This window comes from Carya illinoinensis, chromosome 1 (assembly GCF_018687715.1).
Source record: "Carya illinoinensis cultivar Pawnee chromosome 1, C.illinoinensisPawnee_v1, whole genome shotgun sequence".
In the NCBI taxonomy this organism is placed as follows: domain Eukaryota; kingdom Viridiplantae; phylum Streptophyta; class Magnoliopsida; order Fagales; family Juglandaceae; genus Carya; species Carya illinoinensis.
This window is the reverse complement of record NC_056752.1, coordinates 139,795-159,934: the sequence shown is the minus strand read 5'-3', so window position 1 is coordinate 159,934 and position 20,140 is coordinate 139,795. Positions and strand designations below refer to the sequence as shown.

The 20,140-nt window shown below is 35.6% G+C and overlaps 1 protein-coding gene across 1 annotated transcript; it reads right to left on the bottom strand.

Moving 5' to 3' along the window:
* Window positions 1–15,600: 15,600 nt before the first annotated feature.
* On the bottom strand, window positions 15,601–16,993 carry LOC122277593. The gene is made up of 3 exons (XM_043087651.1): window positions 16,693–16,993; window positions 16,448–16,524; window positions 15,601–15,972 (listed from the first exon to the last, which is right to left on the bottom strand). Exons 1-3 carry the CDS (start codon window positions 16,991–16,993, stop codon window positions 15,601–15,603), a joined length of 750 nt encoding a protein of 249 aa, XP_042943585.1.
* Window positions 16,994–20,140: the final 3,147 nt, after the last annotated feature.

The following is a 20,140-nucleotide window of genomic DNA, read 5'->3' as shown; positions in this document are numbered from 1 at the left end:
GGAATTATTGTGTTGGGAATTATTGAATTGTTTGGAGAAATCAACATTTGTACTTTGAGTTGTTTGTCTTTGGTCAAAGGAATTATGGTTGTTTCGAGCCTGGTAAATTTTGTTTAGCTTGGGCATAATCTGTCATGCTAACCTATAAACTCAAACCGCATTAAATTAACATAAGGCTACTATGATTAGTTTATAACCAAGGCTCTGTCTAATGCTTTGCCTAGTCTTTGGTTTAGAAAAAACATTACGGTAGCTAGTGGAACAAAATGATGCAATTTGTTAGTAGAAAATAGTTGCATCTTTCCTAGATATAATTGTGACCGAAACTGACTTTTTTTATGGGTCAAGACTCATACCAGAACAACTAAGGAACCAGTTTGTTAAGCCCATCAATGATTTACAAGAAGAAAGAACTCCACACTAACTAGTGCACATTCTTTCTTTATCATTCTAATATCTTCCCTAACAACTTATAATTTGCAGCATATTGGTCATAAATCGTACAATTTGCATCAATAAATTCCCAAAAATATTGCACTAGTTTTTTAGATATTAGAGGCATCAATAGATGTAATGAAAAAAAATATTAGGTATAGCAAGACTTACTGGGATAGTATTAAGCCTATTGTTTTGATCTACTTGGATAGGAATGTTGTAACAATTTGCTTGTTTGTAGACATTTTTAGCCACCTATTTTCCCACTTCATCTATAATTTTGTGCTTAAATTATAGAGCTACCATGGAGCAAGAAACAGCCGCAATTGTTGCTTCCAAAAGGTATATGGAGGCCACAATGATAATAAAACCGAAATGGAAATATAAAAAACCCAAGAGTTGAACAAAAATTAAATGAGCATATCTAAGAATCCACCAGCGCATACAAGAGTTTCATTGGTTATAATCCACAAAAAAAAAAAAAACATTTTAGTTGTCCAAAAACTTGTAGACCACAAAAATATAAAGAGGCTGAGAGATACTTGCAATGTTCATTGTCCTCAACAGCTAGAGTTATTATTGGGATAGAGATTGGAAGAAAACTTAAAAAATTATGGATTTGAAATTTGAAAGACTCCTCATTGTCCTCAACAGCTAGAGTTGGGAGTTTTTCTGTTTTTAATTTTTGTGGCTTTGACAGTTTGTCTTTTTTGATTCATTCATCCAATTTAATATATGAATCAGTTTGTACTGGTCCAATTTGAGATTGTCTTGGTTAGTTCAACCGATTCTTTGAATTGGAGTGAGTTGAACCGACATACTCAGATGGAACTAGGCCTATTTTGTTAGCCTTGATTTAAGTCTATCTTGCTGGCATTTATGGATTATTATCAAATTAGTTCAATTTTAATTATGTGTAGAAATCTTGGCTCCTTAGCCTAGAAATAATGAACAGCAGACCTAAGCATCCAGGTTTCCTTACATCACCTTTATTGATTTTAATATTGACCCATATTTAGCATTCAAAGTTCAAACTCAGAGAAAAAAGGAGCAGTGCGTGCTTCCTATGTGCTTTCTAGGTGGCAATGAGCTGGCAAGACAGTTTGCTAGCAAATATTGTCTAGTTTGTCAAGGTAGATCAATTACAACCTCACTGACTTTCTTTTCAACTCAAATGTGTACGATTCTCCCTTTTTTTATAGGTCTTGAATTCCAATTCAAGTAGTGATGAAACATCAAGCTAAAGTCTTGAATTCCAAAACTTGTTTTGTGCATACAGATATAAATGATATCAGTTTTTTTTTTTTTTTACATGTTTCTGTGACTTGATCGAGGATTACAAAAACTAGAAAAATAATAGCATGAGTCAATGTCCAACTAGCCTTGTAAAACCATCCCTAACTAATTAGTTTTAGATATTCTTGTGCCTATCAATGACTTGTGCCAATATCCCAATTTTTACTAAAATCCATTTAAGAGGATATTAGTTTCCCTTCAGCTTGTTAAAAATCATCAAATTTATCAAGCTTTTCACACCAGTAACATTGTGTCCTGAACTGAACAACATGCCCTCTTTTTAATTTAATTTAGTTAAGAATTGCTGATTGGAAGACAGTGAAAGGGAGCCAACTTCTACCTTTTTAATTTTCCTAGTGAATTACTGAATTTACTACACTGGTATACCTTTTTTTTCCATTTATAATTAACATGTTTTGCAAGCACACTTTCCTAGTTATGTTTGCCAATTGGATGGAACTAATGGAAATCATTTCTTGTTGTAGTGTTACTACTTACGCTCAACTAGCAATTCAACATCTTGACAAGTATGATGGGCTTATGTTTGATAATTCTATAATTTTGAAAAAAATCTTTGTAGTAACTATTTACATTCCAACATTATAGTCAATTGACAATTAAATTCATTATAGCGTCAAAAGTTTGATTTCATCAACATTTCATTTTCTTTTCTATATCATGTCATCGTCTGGACACCAATGCTATGCATGTTCAATCATGGCTATAATGTGACCATATAGAGAGAATTTATGGACAATGATATGATGGATTCCATCTGTGATCAGGACATATGGAATGAAGAGTTCGAGGATCGACTAGTAGACATATTGTATGAGGACACCCTCATGGATAGATTGAGGGGAGAGATGATCACAAACGGTGATAATGTAAGGCTTGCTACACAACTGTCTGCTGTGTGCCACAAGAAATTCAATTATGAGCAAGTTAAGGGAAAGATTGCTCATCTAAAGCACAAACAGCGAGAATTTACTGATCTTATGAAGCAAACTAGTTTGAGGTGGGATCGAGAGAGGAAGACCTCAATTGCTAGCGAGGAACATTAGGCAAATGCCCTTCGAGTACAATAACCAACATTTTTAAAATATATTCTCACTTTATTATCATAATTATTTCTAACATCATTAACATAATTTTTATGTTAGTTGAGATCATCATGGAAGAATTTCAAGACTTGGAGATGCCCAAGGTATGAATAGCTTTGCGCAATCTTCGAGTGTGTAGTTGCAACTGGGACATTGCATCGTGCTTCAACTGATCCGACCCCAGACTCTGACGATGAGCGATTGCTTGATGAGGAGATGCTAAATCGTGGCCAGCCAGTTACTGATAATGATGGGGGGTCATCGGCACACGTTCCTAGACAGTCACCAACACCCTTCTCTGCCTCCTATGCAAGTGGATCTCGTATACGCCAAAAGGGAGGTCCCACGATGGATGAAGGCCTTTAAGCTCAAATGACTGATACACTTGAGGAGATTCGCCGTAGTGCGGAAGCTAGGAGGGAGGTTGCGATGGAGGTGATGGAGTCTAGCAGATCTAGGAAGCACAGTAAAGGAGAGCATAGCATGGAGTCTGATGGAGCGTTTGATCTACAAATGCATTGCATGAAGTTGTTGGAAGAGGTACAACCTCCCTTGTCTACTGAGCAATTTAACAAGGCCTTTGACCGATTGTTAATGACAAAAGTTCAAAGGTCATGTGTGTCTAACTCGGAGGTTCATAGAAGTAAGTGGGTTTGGAGTTTGAAGTGATCGACCAAGCAATGAAGGCAGTTCCATGGGGGACCATATATCAATGAGTCAATGATTTTATGGTTATCATTCGAAGGGATAACTAATTTTCCTAGTTCACCTCTTACCATTTTAGTTATCAATCTATGCATTTTAGTATGAGATAGTTTGTTATTCCCATTATTGTTATTTACGTCAACATTTGAGCTTCTGGTAATAGACTATTTAAAATGTGACGTTTATAGAGTTGGTGAATTCCAAACTAATATATTGGTTTATCAATCTATGACATATTTCCATAAATATCGCTGTATAATTGTGCGGCCCTTTTACATTTTTTTTAACTCCCAAAATGTTCTTATATTCAGAATAGACAATGATAGTAGTTCGGACGAAGCATTATCAGTAGAGACAACTAGCGAGCTTGGCACATCAGTCTCTTCAAGTAGGTCACAAAACAGCAACCGCGACGATATGATGACAACATTAAATTGGAGTGCAGATGAAGCGGAAACTCAAGATTGTCATCTAATTCACATGATGTGGATGTCAGCTCAATTTCTAAAAGGCCGGCTAGTAATTCCGCAACATAATATTGGTCTATGAGGAGAACAATATATTCAAGGAACATTGAATGGAAACTCCCGTAATTGCCGTGAAATGTTTTGAATGGAAGTTCCCGCTTTTCATTATATATGTAACCTATTACAATACGTGTTAACAGAGCAGACCTTGGTGGAGGAATCGGTAGGCATCTTTTGCCTTGTTGTTGGCCATGCACAAGGTTAACAAATAGTTGGGGACCAGTTCCAACATTCAAGCGAAACAATTAATCGACATGTAAAGACAGTTATGCGGGCACTACATCAACTAAGGAGAAGTGTGATTAGACCAACACACACGAAGGGTGTCCATTCTTACATTGCTGGAAACCCTCATTGTTATCAATGGTTTCAGGTAATGATTTTCCTAAATTGATACTCGGGTCGTTCATTACTTCATAATTTTGTTATGTGTCAATGCTTTTAATATATATATTCTGATTGGGTGTGTTAAATGATAATGGAGTTGTAAAAATGTATTGGTGCTATGGACGAAACAATGATTTCAGTTGTTGCATCGTCTCGCCAGCAACGCATATAGAAATTGATATAATTGAATTGCACAAAATGTTTTGTGCTTATGTGACTTTGATATGAAGTTTACGTATGTGTATACTGGATGGGAGGGAATAGCCCATGATGCACAAGTTTTCTTGGATGCCTTGAACTGAGGTTGGAATCACTTTCCATGGCCCCCGCAAGGTAAAGTTAATGTTCACAATATGATTGATGAGAATAACCATTTTTTTTTTGTGTGTGTTTATTTTTCTAGCCCATAATTTTTAACATTCATTATACAATTTTATCAATATGTGTTCAGGATATTATTATCTTGTGGACTCCGCGTTTCCATGCATTAAGAAGTTTATGCCGCCTTATCTACGATAGAGGTATCATCGGTCTAATCGTGTTAGTGGACGTAATTTTCGAGGGTATAGAAATTATTTCAATTTTCGTCATTCATCGCCACGGAACATTATTGAACGCACATTTGCATTATTGAAGAATCGATTCCAAATATTGAACGCAATGCCTCGTTATCGCCCAACCAGGCAAGGGATGCTCGTTACCGCATGTTGTACCCTACACAATCTTATTAAAACGGTGATGCCATACAATGAGTTCATTCAGCATGCATTGACAATGCAACTTAATGGAGATGGTTCTAGTGGATAACAAGATGCGAGCGAGACATCTGGAGTGGTTGACATGTCCCATGAGTTAGCTGGAACTATGGCTGCACAGAGGGATGAGATTGCCATTCCAATTTGGGCATATAGGAATGGGCAATGAGTACTTACTTTAGCATAATATTTGTCAGCTTTTGTATGCTTGTTTATTTATTTTTTAAATGGAAGGGGTATGTTCCTCCATAATTATTACGTACGAGACATTTTGAAATTTATTGCAACTTATCTTTGCTCCATGTCTATTTCAAGAATTGAAAAGAATAACAAAATTAGAGTCATGTAAGGGCATGTTTATAAGTAAAATATAAATGTTCAAACTTGATTATCAAAATAGTCAAGATAAACAAGGCATTGTTTATCAGAGAATGCTACAAATAGAGTACACAAAATATAGAATCGTACATTGAGGGATTTGGTGACAGAAATTAAAGGAACGAATATACATTTTACACATATAAGTAAAACATTAATATAGCATTAAACTATTTACATTATCATTAAATTTAGAAAGTTTGAAACTAACTAATAAGACAATAAATAAAACTCAAGATGCAATCAAGCAGCATTTGTACTTCTTCTTGAGTGCTCGAATTTTTGCATATGATATTCTTGCACGTTCATCTGCTATCATTTCATTTCTTCGTTCTACTAATTCTAAGGTGTGCTTACAACACTCTGATTGTGACATTGCAAGATCAACCCATTCAAAAAATGCACACTGGCTTTAACCCTAATAATATCGACAATTCAAAAATCGCCGACCGAAACTTTTGAGGTTGTTGAAGGTCCTTAATTTGGAGGGAATGACACAATAACATAAAGGCCTTCGACCCAAATGATGTCATCTTCTACCCTCGTAGGATATGAATTGTTTATGGATACACCACTACTAGTTCCCATATTTCTTGCAAAAAAACCAAAACAAGCAATAAATACACCTCTTAATTCATGTAACCAGAAATTAGGATCTATACATGAAATTAAAAAAGAAGTTTGTCTTTGGTTGCAGGAAATGATAAATCCCTAAAATATCCATCAGATGAATTAATTTAAGATGTTTTGAGCATGTAATAATTATAGTTTGACTGATTAGTTACTATGATGCCTTCAAAAAAATTATATTTAATTTTTAGTAATGAAAATTTGTAGCCTAAATTAGTCCTACTTGTAGATATGTTACAACCGGGTTTCAAATAGAGTTCTTCATAAATCGTACTTGCAAATTGGAAGAGCCACATGCAGAAGAAAAATGAAAAGAAATTAAAAAAAAACAACATTTACCAGTGCCTCAACCTCCCTTATTATCAATCATCCCCAATGTTCACTGCTTTCCCAGTAGACGTAAAACAACAATGATTATATTACTCATTCATTCACCTAGTAGACTTTAGACTCACTACTTTCCCCTTTTACAACCAATTCACACAGATCAATTACAAAGACTTGCAGAATGGAAGAGGCACTTGCAGAAGAAAAATGAAAGAAAAAATAAAAATAAAGAAAATAAAGCCAGTAAGGTAGCTGCAGAACATACAACACACACGGCTCGAAATAACCTCAAACAGCAAAGTTCAAACCCACAACAACCAACATCAACTAAACAGCCAATTATCAGCCAACACATAAACCCGAAAGGCCAACCAGCCACCCCATATTGTTACATAGATCCAAACTGCAAATAATTCATGGCTAAACCAATTAGGATGTCCCAAACACCTAACAATTCTGACTTCAATGGACTATGTTAGACATGGTTCAAAACATCAAGAATTTACACCAAAACACCAACTCAAAACATGAACAATTTAGACATGTCCAAGACAAACAGCCCACCAAGAATTTACAGCATATACCGTACAAATACATAGCTAATTCCTTTTCAATGAACAAATCATGTAACGAAATTAATAGTGTCAAACGAGATTAACCACTGGGGAAGAATACCTAATTCGGTGTACCCAATACACCAAACTCACCAGCGAGAAGTTAAGTGTGGTATGATTTCATGGCTTTTGGCAGATATCAATGACTTCAATGGACTATGTTAGACACGGTTCAAAACAAAAATTAAATGGTGTCTATGAAAGTGAGGAGCCGAGGGGTTTTCGAGTGGACATTGAGTGGTGGGGTAGAAATATTCAAATAGGGAAACAATTTACCAATAGAGATAGCAAAGGAATTTACCGGTGTGGAGATCATGCACCATTGAGAGGGAGAAATAGAGAAGCATTGGCAACTCACCCACAGTGGACGGTGTCGGCACCCTATGTTCAGCAAGAAATAATTAGATCTCGGGACAGGGGAAGAGAAGTCTAGAGAGGTTAACGATGAGGGAGTGAAAGAGAGCTTTGAGAAGTTGAAACGACGTTCTGGTGGGGTTACGACGGTGACGAGAATCCGAGAACCTCCTTTCCAGGTGATCAGAAGAGAGGGAGAGAGAGTGAGATCCGGCAGAGAGAGATGGAGAGAATAGTTGATGTAGTCAAGGTCATTAAAATGGAGATAGTTGGTGTATAACCCAGTAAATGGAGATTTGAAACCGAAATAAGGGTTCAGAACTTACTGATCTACACTTCGATGGAAGTCGCTTACTCAGAAACAGAGGCTATCGATTGGCCTTCGATGAAAATGTTGCAGTGAAGATAGGGATGAGGGAGGGGGAAGGGAAAGAGAAAGGGATACGGAAGGTATTTGCCGTGAATGCCTTAGCCTCAGGACCAAAGACTGGTGGCGCCACGATAATCCTTCTCTTTCTCCAAGATGAAAATTTTCATCTTCACTTTACTTCCAAACACATCTATATGGGCCACACAATATTTTTTTAATACTAATATATTTAATATATTAAAATTGAAAAACTGAACCGGATCGGAACTGGTAAAATTGGACATACCGGTTTAAGGGGGTAACTGATACGTAATTGATTTTTGAAAATACAAAACCGGTACACACCGGTTTGATCCTAGATTTTACCCAAAATCGGACCGAACCAAACCGATTAAACCCCTACCATTGAGCAGCCCACTGAACCTCCAGCATAAAACTCTCTGTTTCGACCACAATTCACTAAGGGCAGGTTTAGGGGTTGAGATGAGATGAGAATTTTAGAATTTTTGTTAATAGTATTAAAATCTTTGAGTTGATATTTTGACTCGTTTTTAAAATGAAAGAACCGATTCCAAATCGAACCGAACCGAACCAACCGGTCCTATCCGGCCGGTTTTCCAGTTTGTCGAATTTATTCTTACACCTCTACTCAATGGGAATAAGAGGCACCGTTCAGTTTTATTACGAGTGTTTTAGTTGCTTTTCGTTAAAGTGTAATGCGCACCGTTTTTGAGACTTAACAACATCCAGACGTGCATTTTATTAGTCTGTTATTTTATCAAAAATTTTATATGCAGTCACTTTTATATATTCTTTTATACACTCTATTCATGTGATTAGTTATTTATTAAAAAAAATTGATGCAATCAATCACATAAATAGAATGTATAAAGAATATACAAAAGTAACTGTATTACTTCTACCTTGTTGGGTTATGTTAGCAAAGACCCAAATTTGCTAGCAATGAGTGGGAAATTCTGAATTATGGTGGAGTGGAAGACTGAGAGAAGGCATTCTGGAATATTTTGTTAAGTCTAGTCTGTAGTATTTTCCTTGTAAGGAGGTTGATTCTCCCTTGAAGCGAAATCCTTATCAATGCAATGTTGTGGCTCTAAGCCTTTTCATCAGTTTTTCTACACTTGTATTTCACTTGCATTTGTACACAGCTTCACTGCTTCTTCTTGCCCAACCTGCATATATACAACCAACAAAAAAGGAAATATTAGTAAGGTCATAACAGGAGATTCTTAGAGAAGAAAACAAGAAACAATAAATGAAGTCAAGAATGATTCTTGATTACAGTTCTTTAGAATGAGAATCTGATTCGAGGCAAATCCAACCTATAGTTTATTACGAAGAATTTGAGATAACGAAACAACTAGTTAAGGAAGAAAAATGATCAAGCTCATGTGGTAATTTAAAAAAAAAAAATCACACAGATTCATAAAGCGAGATCAATTGCAAGCCCACCAAGATCCTTTTAGTGACTGTTTTGCTCATCCACCAATCTATCCTCACAAATACTTTCGAATGAGTCATTCTCTTTTCTCTTCATATCCAATCTACAATAGAAGTTTATGAACCTTATTTTGTCTAGAGACGAAATGATTTTGGAAGGCTTGATTTTTCTTCACTTCAAAAGATAACAACTACTCTTAGAATGCATGCATATGGTGTCATGATTGAGTTTATGAATTAATAATTGAAGATTGGGGAGACTACAGCATTAAGAAGCCTAAATGTTTTTGTTAAAGCAGTTGTTTCAATTTTTTTAAGAGTTTTAAGAAAACCTAACAATGATAACATTGTTAGATTGCTCGCAGTTGTATGCACTAAAAGTGAAAAAATTGTCCAATTGCTTGGCATGGTATGTACTCTGGTCATATCCACGAACCAACAATTGTTTTAGAAACTGTGACTTTTTACAATCTATGGATTTGACATACTTTTTTTTGGATTAAATGAGTCTCATAATGATATAAATGTGTTTAATAGATCATTTATATTTTTTAACTTTGCTTGAGGGCGTACTCCGGTTGTCAATTATACACTTAATGACCATAACTATGCAATGGAGTACTATCTTACTAATATATGTTCGTAATGGGCAACATTTATTAAAACCATCTCAGCTCCCGAAGGAAACAAGAAAAAATATTTTGTTGCAACCCAAGATTTAGCAAGGAAGAATGTGGAGCATGCTTTTGGTGTGCTTCAAGCATGATTTGCTATAGTTCATGAACTTGCGCACTTTTTCACATTGAAATGGTTAACGATATTATGATGGCACGTATAATTTTAAATAATATTATCATTAAAGATAAACAAGTTGACAATGGAACTAAATACTTTGAATATGAGTAGTTGGTAAAAAGCACATATGAGCAAGTTTCACCCAGTCCTACAATTAAATTAACGAGTTCATTCAACGTCATTATGATATTAGAGATAGGAATGTCTATTGTCAACTCCAAGCAAACAGCGTAGACCACTTATGGAACCTATATAACAAAGCATAGGATTTTATCATGTATGATTGTAATAATGTTATATTTTTTCTTTGCACTATCATTTCCTTGAAGTATTTTTAGGAGAATGTGTAACCATTTCTCTCATGAAAAAAGAATTTTGTATTGCTTTTTTTTATTTACTCAAATTGTGCAATATCCTTTTTAATGATTAGTCAAACCGTAATAATTTTTAAATATCATTTTTTTGTTTTATAATTAAGACTCTCATATGTTCAACATACATAACTCATAAAACATCAAATAAACTGAATGGTACAAAACATCAAATAAAAGTTACTCCACAAAAAAAAAAAAAAAAGAAGAAGCCAACAAACAACTAGCACCCAAAATAGATGACAATTAACCCAAAAAAACATGCATGAATTGTAATGATTTCCATTTATCATTTAAGATTGTATTCTTGTAGCATTGGAGGCATGACACTTGTATTAATCGTCCTAAGACTCACTTCTTCTTGCCTAAGACAAAACATCTGTTTGTCATGTTTACATGCTTCTTGCATAAGCACAATTTTATTCTTTCTATCTTCCTTCATCTCATTTAGTATCACAAGAGAATCCAAATCCGTTCTTTCTTTAACATCACCTTAATAGTCAAAACCACATCATCTTTTGCCTATTAGTAGTACTTGAACATATAATATAATAGTCAAAACCATATCATCTTCTTTTTTTGCCCGCTAGAGATTCTTGTGCCAATCTTAAAATATCAAATTAAACAAAACATACCTTGGCATGAAATTAATGAACCATAAAAGAAAATATGAAAAACATACATTGTTTTGCTCATTAAAACTGCTTTGATACATTCCTTCAACTTGTGCCAAGTAACCACAAAACCTATTTACGGCTTGTTGAATCATCGACTGCCAATTCATTAGAGATGTATAATTACGTGTAGCATCAAATTTCTTGTTTTCCTCGAAGTGTTTCTTTTCCATAACATCACATGCTTTTGATCTTTTCCTTGCACCTCATCTAAGGAAACTTCAAGCTATCTCTCCACAATCTTCAAATCTTCCTCGTTACTAAAATTTGTACCTCGTTGTGATTTTCATCCAATAGGTTCAACTTCAATAACCTCAACTCGGGGTGGAGATAATTGTTGTTCATTTATCTCATTTGTGGAATCCGAGAAAAAGTCATTGTTATTTAGAAGATTCGTGAAGTAGGAATCTTGGTGAGTCCTTGAATCCACTCCCATTAGAGTGTATAGTAGGCAAGTTGATAGAGAAAAATCTAGATAAAGTCTTTCTTAGTAATATACACAATCCCTTGGCAAGCAACAATGACAAAGGTGAGAAATCAGCAAACAACATACCACTCTTTTTTACAATGGCAATACAAATTTTAGGGGAGAAATCAATGGTCCAATACCTATACACAAATGAGCCACATATAAAAATAACACTCTTATATGGCATGGATTGACTACCTCTTACTTATATGGCATGAGTACATTATCAAATCGAGAAACCATAGATTGTGATACCAAGCAACCAGCAGAAAACAATACCTTTGGGACAATTTTAAAGTCAATTTTTTTTTTCAAAAAAGAGCATCCACTAGTTTCACAAACATGCTAGTAAGACCTTGGGTCACCAATCCTTTCAGACATGCATATATTTTGAAGGAAAAACTCTTCATCCTAGAGATATGATCTCGAACTACCTTACTATCCTATTTATTCAATTGTTTTTTTTTTAAATGTTGTATGCTCTGGGTATAGCGATAAATTATCACACCAAATGTGGAAAAACAACTACGAAAATCATATTTCTCCCTAAAACATATGAGAGACTCTTCTCCTGCTTAGCATGCCAATTTCTTTAAAAAAAAATAGAAATAAAGATAACATACCTCACAATATCTAATTTCAATTCCAATTCTACAATACCTCAATATAAAACAATACAATCAAACCCCACAAGGGGAATCAACCAGGGAGGGCATGGGCTTATTTTTCTACACACATGGGCATGGGCATGGGCATAAGAAAAGAAAAATTATATACTACTCACATCCATAACAGAAAACACAAGAAGACAAAGTGCTCTAAAGAAAAAGAGAAAGGAAACCCCACCAAAGTGTTTGTTTTATTCTTGTTTTCTTTAAAAAAATCTCGAGGCACAAGTATTAAGGAATAAATCTCACATTGCATGTGAATAAGGTCTTAGACATGTTTATAAGTAATTAACAATCCTCTCTTATTGAACCAGTTTTATGATATAAGTTAGGTTCATGAATTTTTTTCATGATATTTGAGACTGCCATAGGATGAATGAGGGTTTACACTACTTATCGCATGACAAGGACCAAGAAAAATACTGGCCAGCATATGAGGAGGGGTGTTGAGAAATAAATCTCACATTGCCTGTAGACAAGGCCTTGGATATGTTTATAAGTGATGAGCAATCCTCTCTTCTTTAACCAATTTTATGAGATGAGTTAGGCTCATGAATTTTTTTCAACAAGAAGGTGAAGAATGTGATGCCAATAATGGGTTTGTGTTAAATTGTAAGAATTTAAAGCCCAAACACATAGCATAGAAGAAGAAGAAGCAGTCGAGGTGTGAGGTGAATTGGGTTTCTTGAGCTCTACAATTATTGGAAGCAAACAAGAAAAAATGAAGAAAAAAGAAGTGGGGAAGAAAAATAAAAAATTGTGGATGGCATGGGTTTACCAGAAGGCATTCGGCAGCTATTTTTGTAGTTGTCCCATGCTTCCCACTATGAACTTTAGATGTGTGTTTTGCCCAGATGTAAACTCAATTGTGTATTTTTTCCAAAAGGTAGTGCCGAAAATCCTTTGAATGGGAAGAATATTTTATATAAAACAAATAAAGGGCTAGGGATTTTGGCTTGCTACATTTGGCTAGTCAGAATCAAAATGTTATAATTTACTGTACATTTAAAGAGTTTGATGTGGATGTTTTTTGAGCTAACTAGCTAAATCTTGGCTAAATTTTAACCATGCCTAATTCACTACTAGTGCTCTAACATGCCAAATGCACTATATTATTCAAGCTAAACGTCGTGTTTCTACTCTACAATTCAACTAACTCAATCGTTGGCTTGATTCGACTATTGCTTCTTCTCGCCTCCATGATATTCTCCCTGCCTTAAAAGAACCTTACCACAAGGCTGCAGGCCCCCTCTCTCCCCCCACCCTCGGCCCTTTCATAGAACCTTGTTCATAAGGTGAGGATACAATTACTGTAGCTTCCACAATGATTCCCAAAAACTGTCCTCGGACTCCATTTATTCAAAACCTTTGTTTTGGCCTGATTGTTTACCTTGTTCATTCTCCTTCTCATAATTGCTACAGGTTCTGCCTAAATAGTTCCTTAGCGGTCAACTGGTAGCAATGTGGGTAAAGGAATAATATGCTATCCAAGTTTATTTTTGAGATAAGAAACATAAAAAATTGAGTGTACTTTGGATGAAGTTGGTAAATCCAACTTGTAGGCCATTGCCCCCAATCTTGGTAAAATCTTGAAGAGCCATAGAATCGAGGTTCTAATTTAAGGTTGTGAAGAAGTGCTAGTGTCTTATGTTGATACAACTGTAGTCTCAAATAGACTAAATCTCTGACTTCAAAATTCCCTTTCAGTCCTTTTTTTTAATTTTTTTATTTTTTTATCTACAAACCACTTCATTCTGTATTGAGTCTTGAGTAAATTCTCCCTAAGCAAGATCATGGTTTGTTATCTTAATCTTAGCTGTTGATCTACAACTTCATTTGTTGTTATGCCAGAAACAAATGAAAGCAGCCTTAGTGAGGGTATCCATACAAAGCCTCAAAATAGGACATACCAGAAGAACAATGGGGCGTAGTATTATAGCACCACTCAGCCATAGAAAGCCACATAGTCTAATACTTTGGCTTAGACCCAATATAACATCGTAGGTAACCCTCAAGACATTTTTTAAGAGCTCCAATCTGCCCATCTATTTGTGGATGATATGCAGAACTGATGGGCAAACTAAATGCTAAGGTAGTCCCTTGCAAATGGAACAAATCCTTCTAAAACACAGTGGTGAAAATCACATCTCTGTCTGAGACTTTTGTCTTTGGCATCCCAAGCAACTTAAATACACTAAAGAAGAAAACTTGCACTACTTTACTAGTTGTATAAGTATGTGACAGTGGAAAAAATGTGCATGTTTGGTTAATCTATCAATGACTAAGAAGAGGACACTATACTTATGGGAATGACAAGCCTTCCACGAAGTCCATGGATATATTAGTTCATGGGTAGAATAGAATTGGTAATGGCTGTAATAGACTAACAAGATATGGCTTCGTATTTTGTGGTTTGACATGTGTCACATTCCCTCACAAGCTTCTTGATACCACTTCTCATATCTTCCCAATAAAAATATCTCTTGGCTCTCTTCAAGGTCCTCTGGTTCATGAATATATTGTAGAATTTTTTTCTAAAAGTTAGAACCTGGAACTACCACCATCCTCCATTTTCTGATCAACAAACCTTGTTGAATAGTAATGCTTAATACTTCACACGACCCTCTTGAAGTTTTTAGTAAATTTCTTAAATCTTCTAAGACTGAGAATAGATCTGCTTATGTTAATCAATCCATAGTGGTGTAGGAAAAGAGATAACTGCCAATACTCCCTCACTTTCCTTAAGCTTCCTTGACAAGGCATCAACAACCTTGTTCTCATTTACCCTCTTATATTCAATTGAAAGATCATATCCCATGAGCTTTGTGATCTATTTTTGTTGGGCCTCAATACCCACCTTTTGTTCCGACAAGAATTTCAATGCCTGTTGGTTAGTTTTGATTTTAAATGATCGACAAATCAAGTATAGGCGCCATTTTCTAACAGCAATCACCAAGGGTAATGACGCCTTTTCATAAACAGAGAGGAGTAATGCCCTGCATCAACTCATTTTCTAACAGCAGTCACCAACTCCTACCCTACTTGCATCACATTCAATAGTAAAAAATTTTGAAAAGTCAGGTAGCCTCAATACTAGTGGCTGAGTCACAGCCTTTTACAATTCTAAGAATGCATCAGTAGTAGCTTCAGTCTATTCAAAAGAATTATTTTTTCAATAAAGAAGTTAGAAGAGCTACAACCAGACAATAAACTCTGATGAATTTTCTGTAATACCCTGTGAGCCCTAAGAATTCCTTCAAGGACTTCAAAGATGTTGGAAGTGATCATTCCAACATAGAAATGATCTTTGTTGGGTCAACTTCAGGTCTTCCTCTAGAAATCAAATGGCCAAGGTAATCAATCTCACCAACCCCAAACTTGTACTTAGACTTCTTGGCAAACAGTTTGTGTTGATGTAAAACCTCAAAAACAACCCTCAAATGCTTCAAGTGATCATCAAAAGTCTTGCTGTAAACTAGGATGTGATCAAAGAAGACCAATACAAACCTTCTCTTATAAGGTTTGAAGATCTCATTCATAAGCCCATGGAAAGTTGTAAAAGCATTAGTGAGCCCAAGTAGCATCACTAAAAACTTATAGCAATCCTCATGTGTCCTAAAAGCTATTTTAGAGATATCCTGAGTTCTTACTTGAATCTAATTGTATCCAAAGCTCAGATAAAGTTTAGAGAAAAATCTGAACTTCACATAACTTATCCAAGAGTTTATTTATCATAATAATTGGAAATTTATCCTTGATAGTCTCTTAGTTCAAGGCTTTATAGTCAATGCACATCCTTCATCTCCCATCTGCTTTCTTTACCAAGAGAACAAGTGATGAAAAATGGCTCTAACTTTGCCTGATCACACTAGATTGCAACAAGTCTCTAACTATTTTCTTTATCTCCATTTTCTGATAATAGGAATACCTATATTGTCGAACTGAGATAGGTTGGGTGCCTTCTTTCAAATTAATTTGATGGTCATAGGCTCTAGGAGAAGGCAACCTAATAGGTTCTTTAAATAATCTTTTGAAATATTCAAGCAACTTTATCACTTCCTGCTTATCATTATCAAATTGTTCCCCATTATTCTCAAGCGCAAGTTGTAACAATCATCCTTTCTTTCCCACAGAAGATGGCCTAAAGAAAGTGCTCCCATCCTCCACAGATATATCACCAGTACATAGACCTACAACAACTTTTGTTCCTGTACATTGAAACTCCATAGACATTCTCAAAAAATCCCAAAAAATAGGGACCAATGTTTTCAACCATTGTACCCCAAGGGCTACATCACAACCTCCTAGGGTCGGCATATGGAAAGAAACAAAAAACTTCTTCCTTTGGACCTTGAGAGGAATGTACTCACATCTACCTATGCTTAGCAACTTTTCACCATTAGCCACTTTCACTTGCAGCTTAAGAGTTTCCTCCACCCTAAATTTTGATACACAAGTAACCACAAGATCCAAGAAGTTATATGTGCTTCTTGAATCCACTAAAATACCACAAACTGTCCTCCAATGGCCACCAACAATCTCATTGCATTCAAACAAGGAGAACCCGAAAATAGCATAAATCGAAATTTCCATGTTCTCCTCAAGTAATTCAATGGACTTCCTTTCACTAACTCTTCCTCTTCCCAATCTCTTGGTCACACTCTCCATGCCCCCCATTATCTTTCACTTGCAACAAGTAAACTTTAAAATTTTTTTCAAAGATGGCTGAGATTCCATTTTTCCTCACAGTGATAGCAGAATTCTTTTCTCATTTTCTCATCCATTTGGGAAGAGGAAATTTTTTTACTAGCACTAGCCTCTTGAAATCTATCACCCAATCCAAAAGTTTGAGCATCTCCCCCATATCCTCCTGTTCTTAATGTCTTTCTTGAACTTAAGACATTCTTCTTGAATCTTGGCCAAGCCAAATGCTGCACTCAAATTAATATGGTTAAGCATCTTAAGTGGTAACCTAATCACATCTTCCAAGTCACTCAAGAAGCAAATCAACTTCTTGGAAAAATTCTCAAATTAGACCTTATAAGGAGCCACTATGGATGTCTGCTTAAGCCTTGTTAAGGCTTCCATGGGATCTTTATAGGCTATGGGGCCAAATCTTATTAGCAGAGCCTTGACAAAGAATTTCCAACTAGAAAATTGCCCCCCATCTACTGCATCCTGATATCAAAGCAGAGCCTTATCCTACATGTGATACAAGGCCATCAATAGCCTCTGATTAGGGGTAGTTTAGTGGAACTCAAAATATTGAGTTGCCTTAAAGACCAATGTTGTTGGGTTACTCCTATCAAAATGGAAAAAATCCAGATGTACTCCTCTAGGTAAGATAGGCCTTTCTTGTTGAAACACCACTCTCTGTTCTTAATTTCCACTTTAAGAAGGAAGAACTTGATGATGCTCAATTAAATTATGAATCATGTTATGCTTTTGGTCTAACTTGTTAGCAAGCATCTGGATGGTTTGTTTTTCGCCATCAAGTTGTCTATGGATGGCTTCCAATTGGCGTTGGTTACTTTCTTGATGGGTGATCAAAGTTATGGATCGCGTCCCTTCCGCCATGAGAGGATCGTCCTCTCTAATATCAACTATTAGGGAGATTCTTAGAGAAGAAGATAAGAAACAATAAATGAAGTCCGAATAGTTCTTGATTACAATTATTTAGAAACAAGGATCCGACTCAAGGCAAATCCAACCTCCAGTTTATTCAGAAACACGTCCAATTTGATGAACAACACATTGTGTAATGCTCGTCCTTATGGTGAGTCCTTTAAAAAATGATTTTTATAAAAATAGACGGGGATTATGGTTCCTTTCAAAATTTTCTTTTCCTTTCGTGTCAGGATACAAAAAACTCCATGTTTATAAATAAAACTCGTTTTCTTAATTAAAAAGTTACAGCGGCAAATATAGTATTTTATAATTAAAGTCTCTCGTACAAAATAACTTGTCTAGACTTTCGTGCTCTTCCCCTTGGGCTGTTCCCATCCTGACGCATCGTGCTCATCTTGTTCCTGGGAGTGCATATATAAAAACTAAAATGAGTCAATGACTCGTAAGCATTGCTTCATATAGTTAAAATATAACAATATAGGTTTTCAATCATACATTCATAACTCCATAAATATCATACATAGACATTCAGTTCTTTTTAAAACGTTGAGAGGTGGGTTTTTCTTTAGAAAAGATTTTCTTTCATAAAACAGTCTCCCACACCTCGCTGCCTTCATTTCTTAAAGAGTCTTTTCATGCATACATCTTTTTATACATACATGCATTCTTTCTTATCGCTTTTATTGGCTGTTGCACACTGTTTCACCCCGTGTATTGGGGATAGCGACCTTTTGGACCTGATTTCGCCCGTGGCCACAAGTTGGAAATCTATTCCGTTAGGGTGCAGCACTGGGTGTACTACCAGTACTACTTACCTGGCATTGCAATCTGCCCAGTCCAGTCCTTCAGTACCTTTTCCTTTTCATTGATGTGGCCATTATGTATTTTCATACATTAAAGCATTCAATTCAGTCCTTTCATTCATTTTTTGTCCGTTTAGTCCTTTACAGTTCTTTATAATTCTTTCATTTAGTTCTTACAGTTTTTTACAGTTCTTACAGTCCTTTCTTTCATTTCTTTTGTAAAAAGTCATTTAAAAAGGCATAGGCTTAAACATCTTTCATGGCATCATTTAAAACATAAGCTCGTGCATCATTTAAAGCATCGTCTTTCATAAGGATATTTTAAAACTCTTTTTTCGCATCATTTAAAGCATAGGGCTGAGGCCTCTCGTTCTGTCTCATAAAAATACATACAATACGTACCACGTATAGCATCCATCCACATGCATACAAATATGTACTTTGCGTGCGTGAAAAGGGGCTTCCGTTACGTATGTATACTTGAAAACTTATACTTAGCGTTCTTTTTTGTAAAACGTGTTTCTTAAAGAAAAGCATTTCATTGTCATCTTCTATTATTTGGAAAACTCTAGAAGAGTATGAACGCAATACTTACCTGGAATTTATGCTATACTCATTCCATGTAGTCCATTCGTGGGTTCGGTGGGGGTTGGTCACCTGTGAATGGGGGGAGGTTGCTAGTGAGGTGCGGCGGCCTAAGCTGCCGTGTACGGTGGCACAAAGGAGGAGAATGGGTTTTGAAATCCATTTGGCTGAGCTACCATAGGAGGAGAGAGAGAGCACGTGAGGGAGAGAGACCAAGGTAAGGGAGGTTGCTGGAGGGAAGGGGCTGGGTGGTGACTGACGGTGGGACTGGGCGGAGCTGTGGTGGCGTCGGCTGGAGGAGATAAGCTGCACGGGTGAGGGAGAAGGGAGAGTGCACATCGGGTTGGAAGAGAGGGAGAGGAGAGAGAAAGGAAAAAGAGAAAAGTGAAGAGAAAAAGAGAGGGGCTTGGTTTTTAATTCAGGCTCTTCATTTTGGGATCTTCAAAATGATCTAACGGTGAGTTTAAATATTGATTTGAAAATACATAAACATTTTATTTAAATTAAAACACTGAGAGGGATTAAGATATAATATTATTTTATGAACTAAAGTTTATAAAATAATATTCCTTCATCATTCATTAAAATGATGAAGTCTCATTAATTATTCGAAGAGAATAAAATAATTTAAAATTAATTTAGAGTTTTTAACATAATTTAAATCTCGTAATATTTTATTATTATTATTTTTTTACCTGACTAAAATATTTAATTTAAATACTTTTCCACAATTATAATATTTTTGAAGCTCTTCAAAAATATTATAATTGTGTTACTTAAAAACAAACTTAGTCCAATAACACTGAAA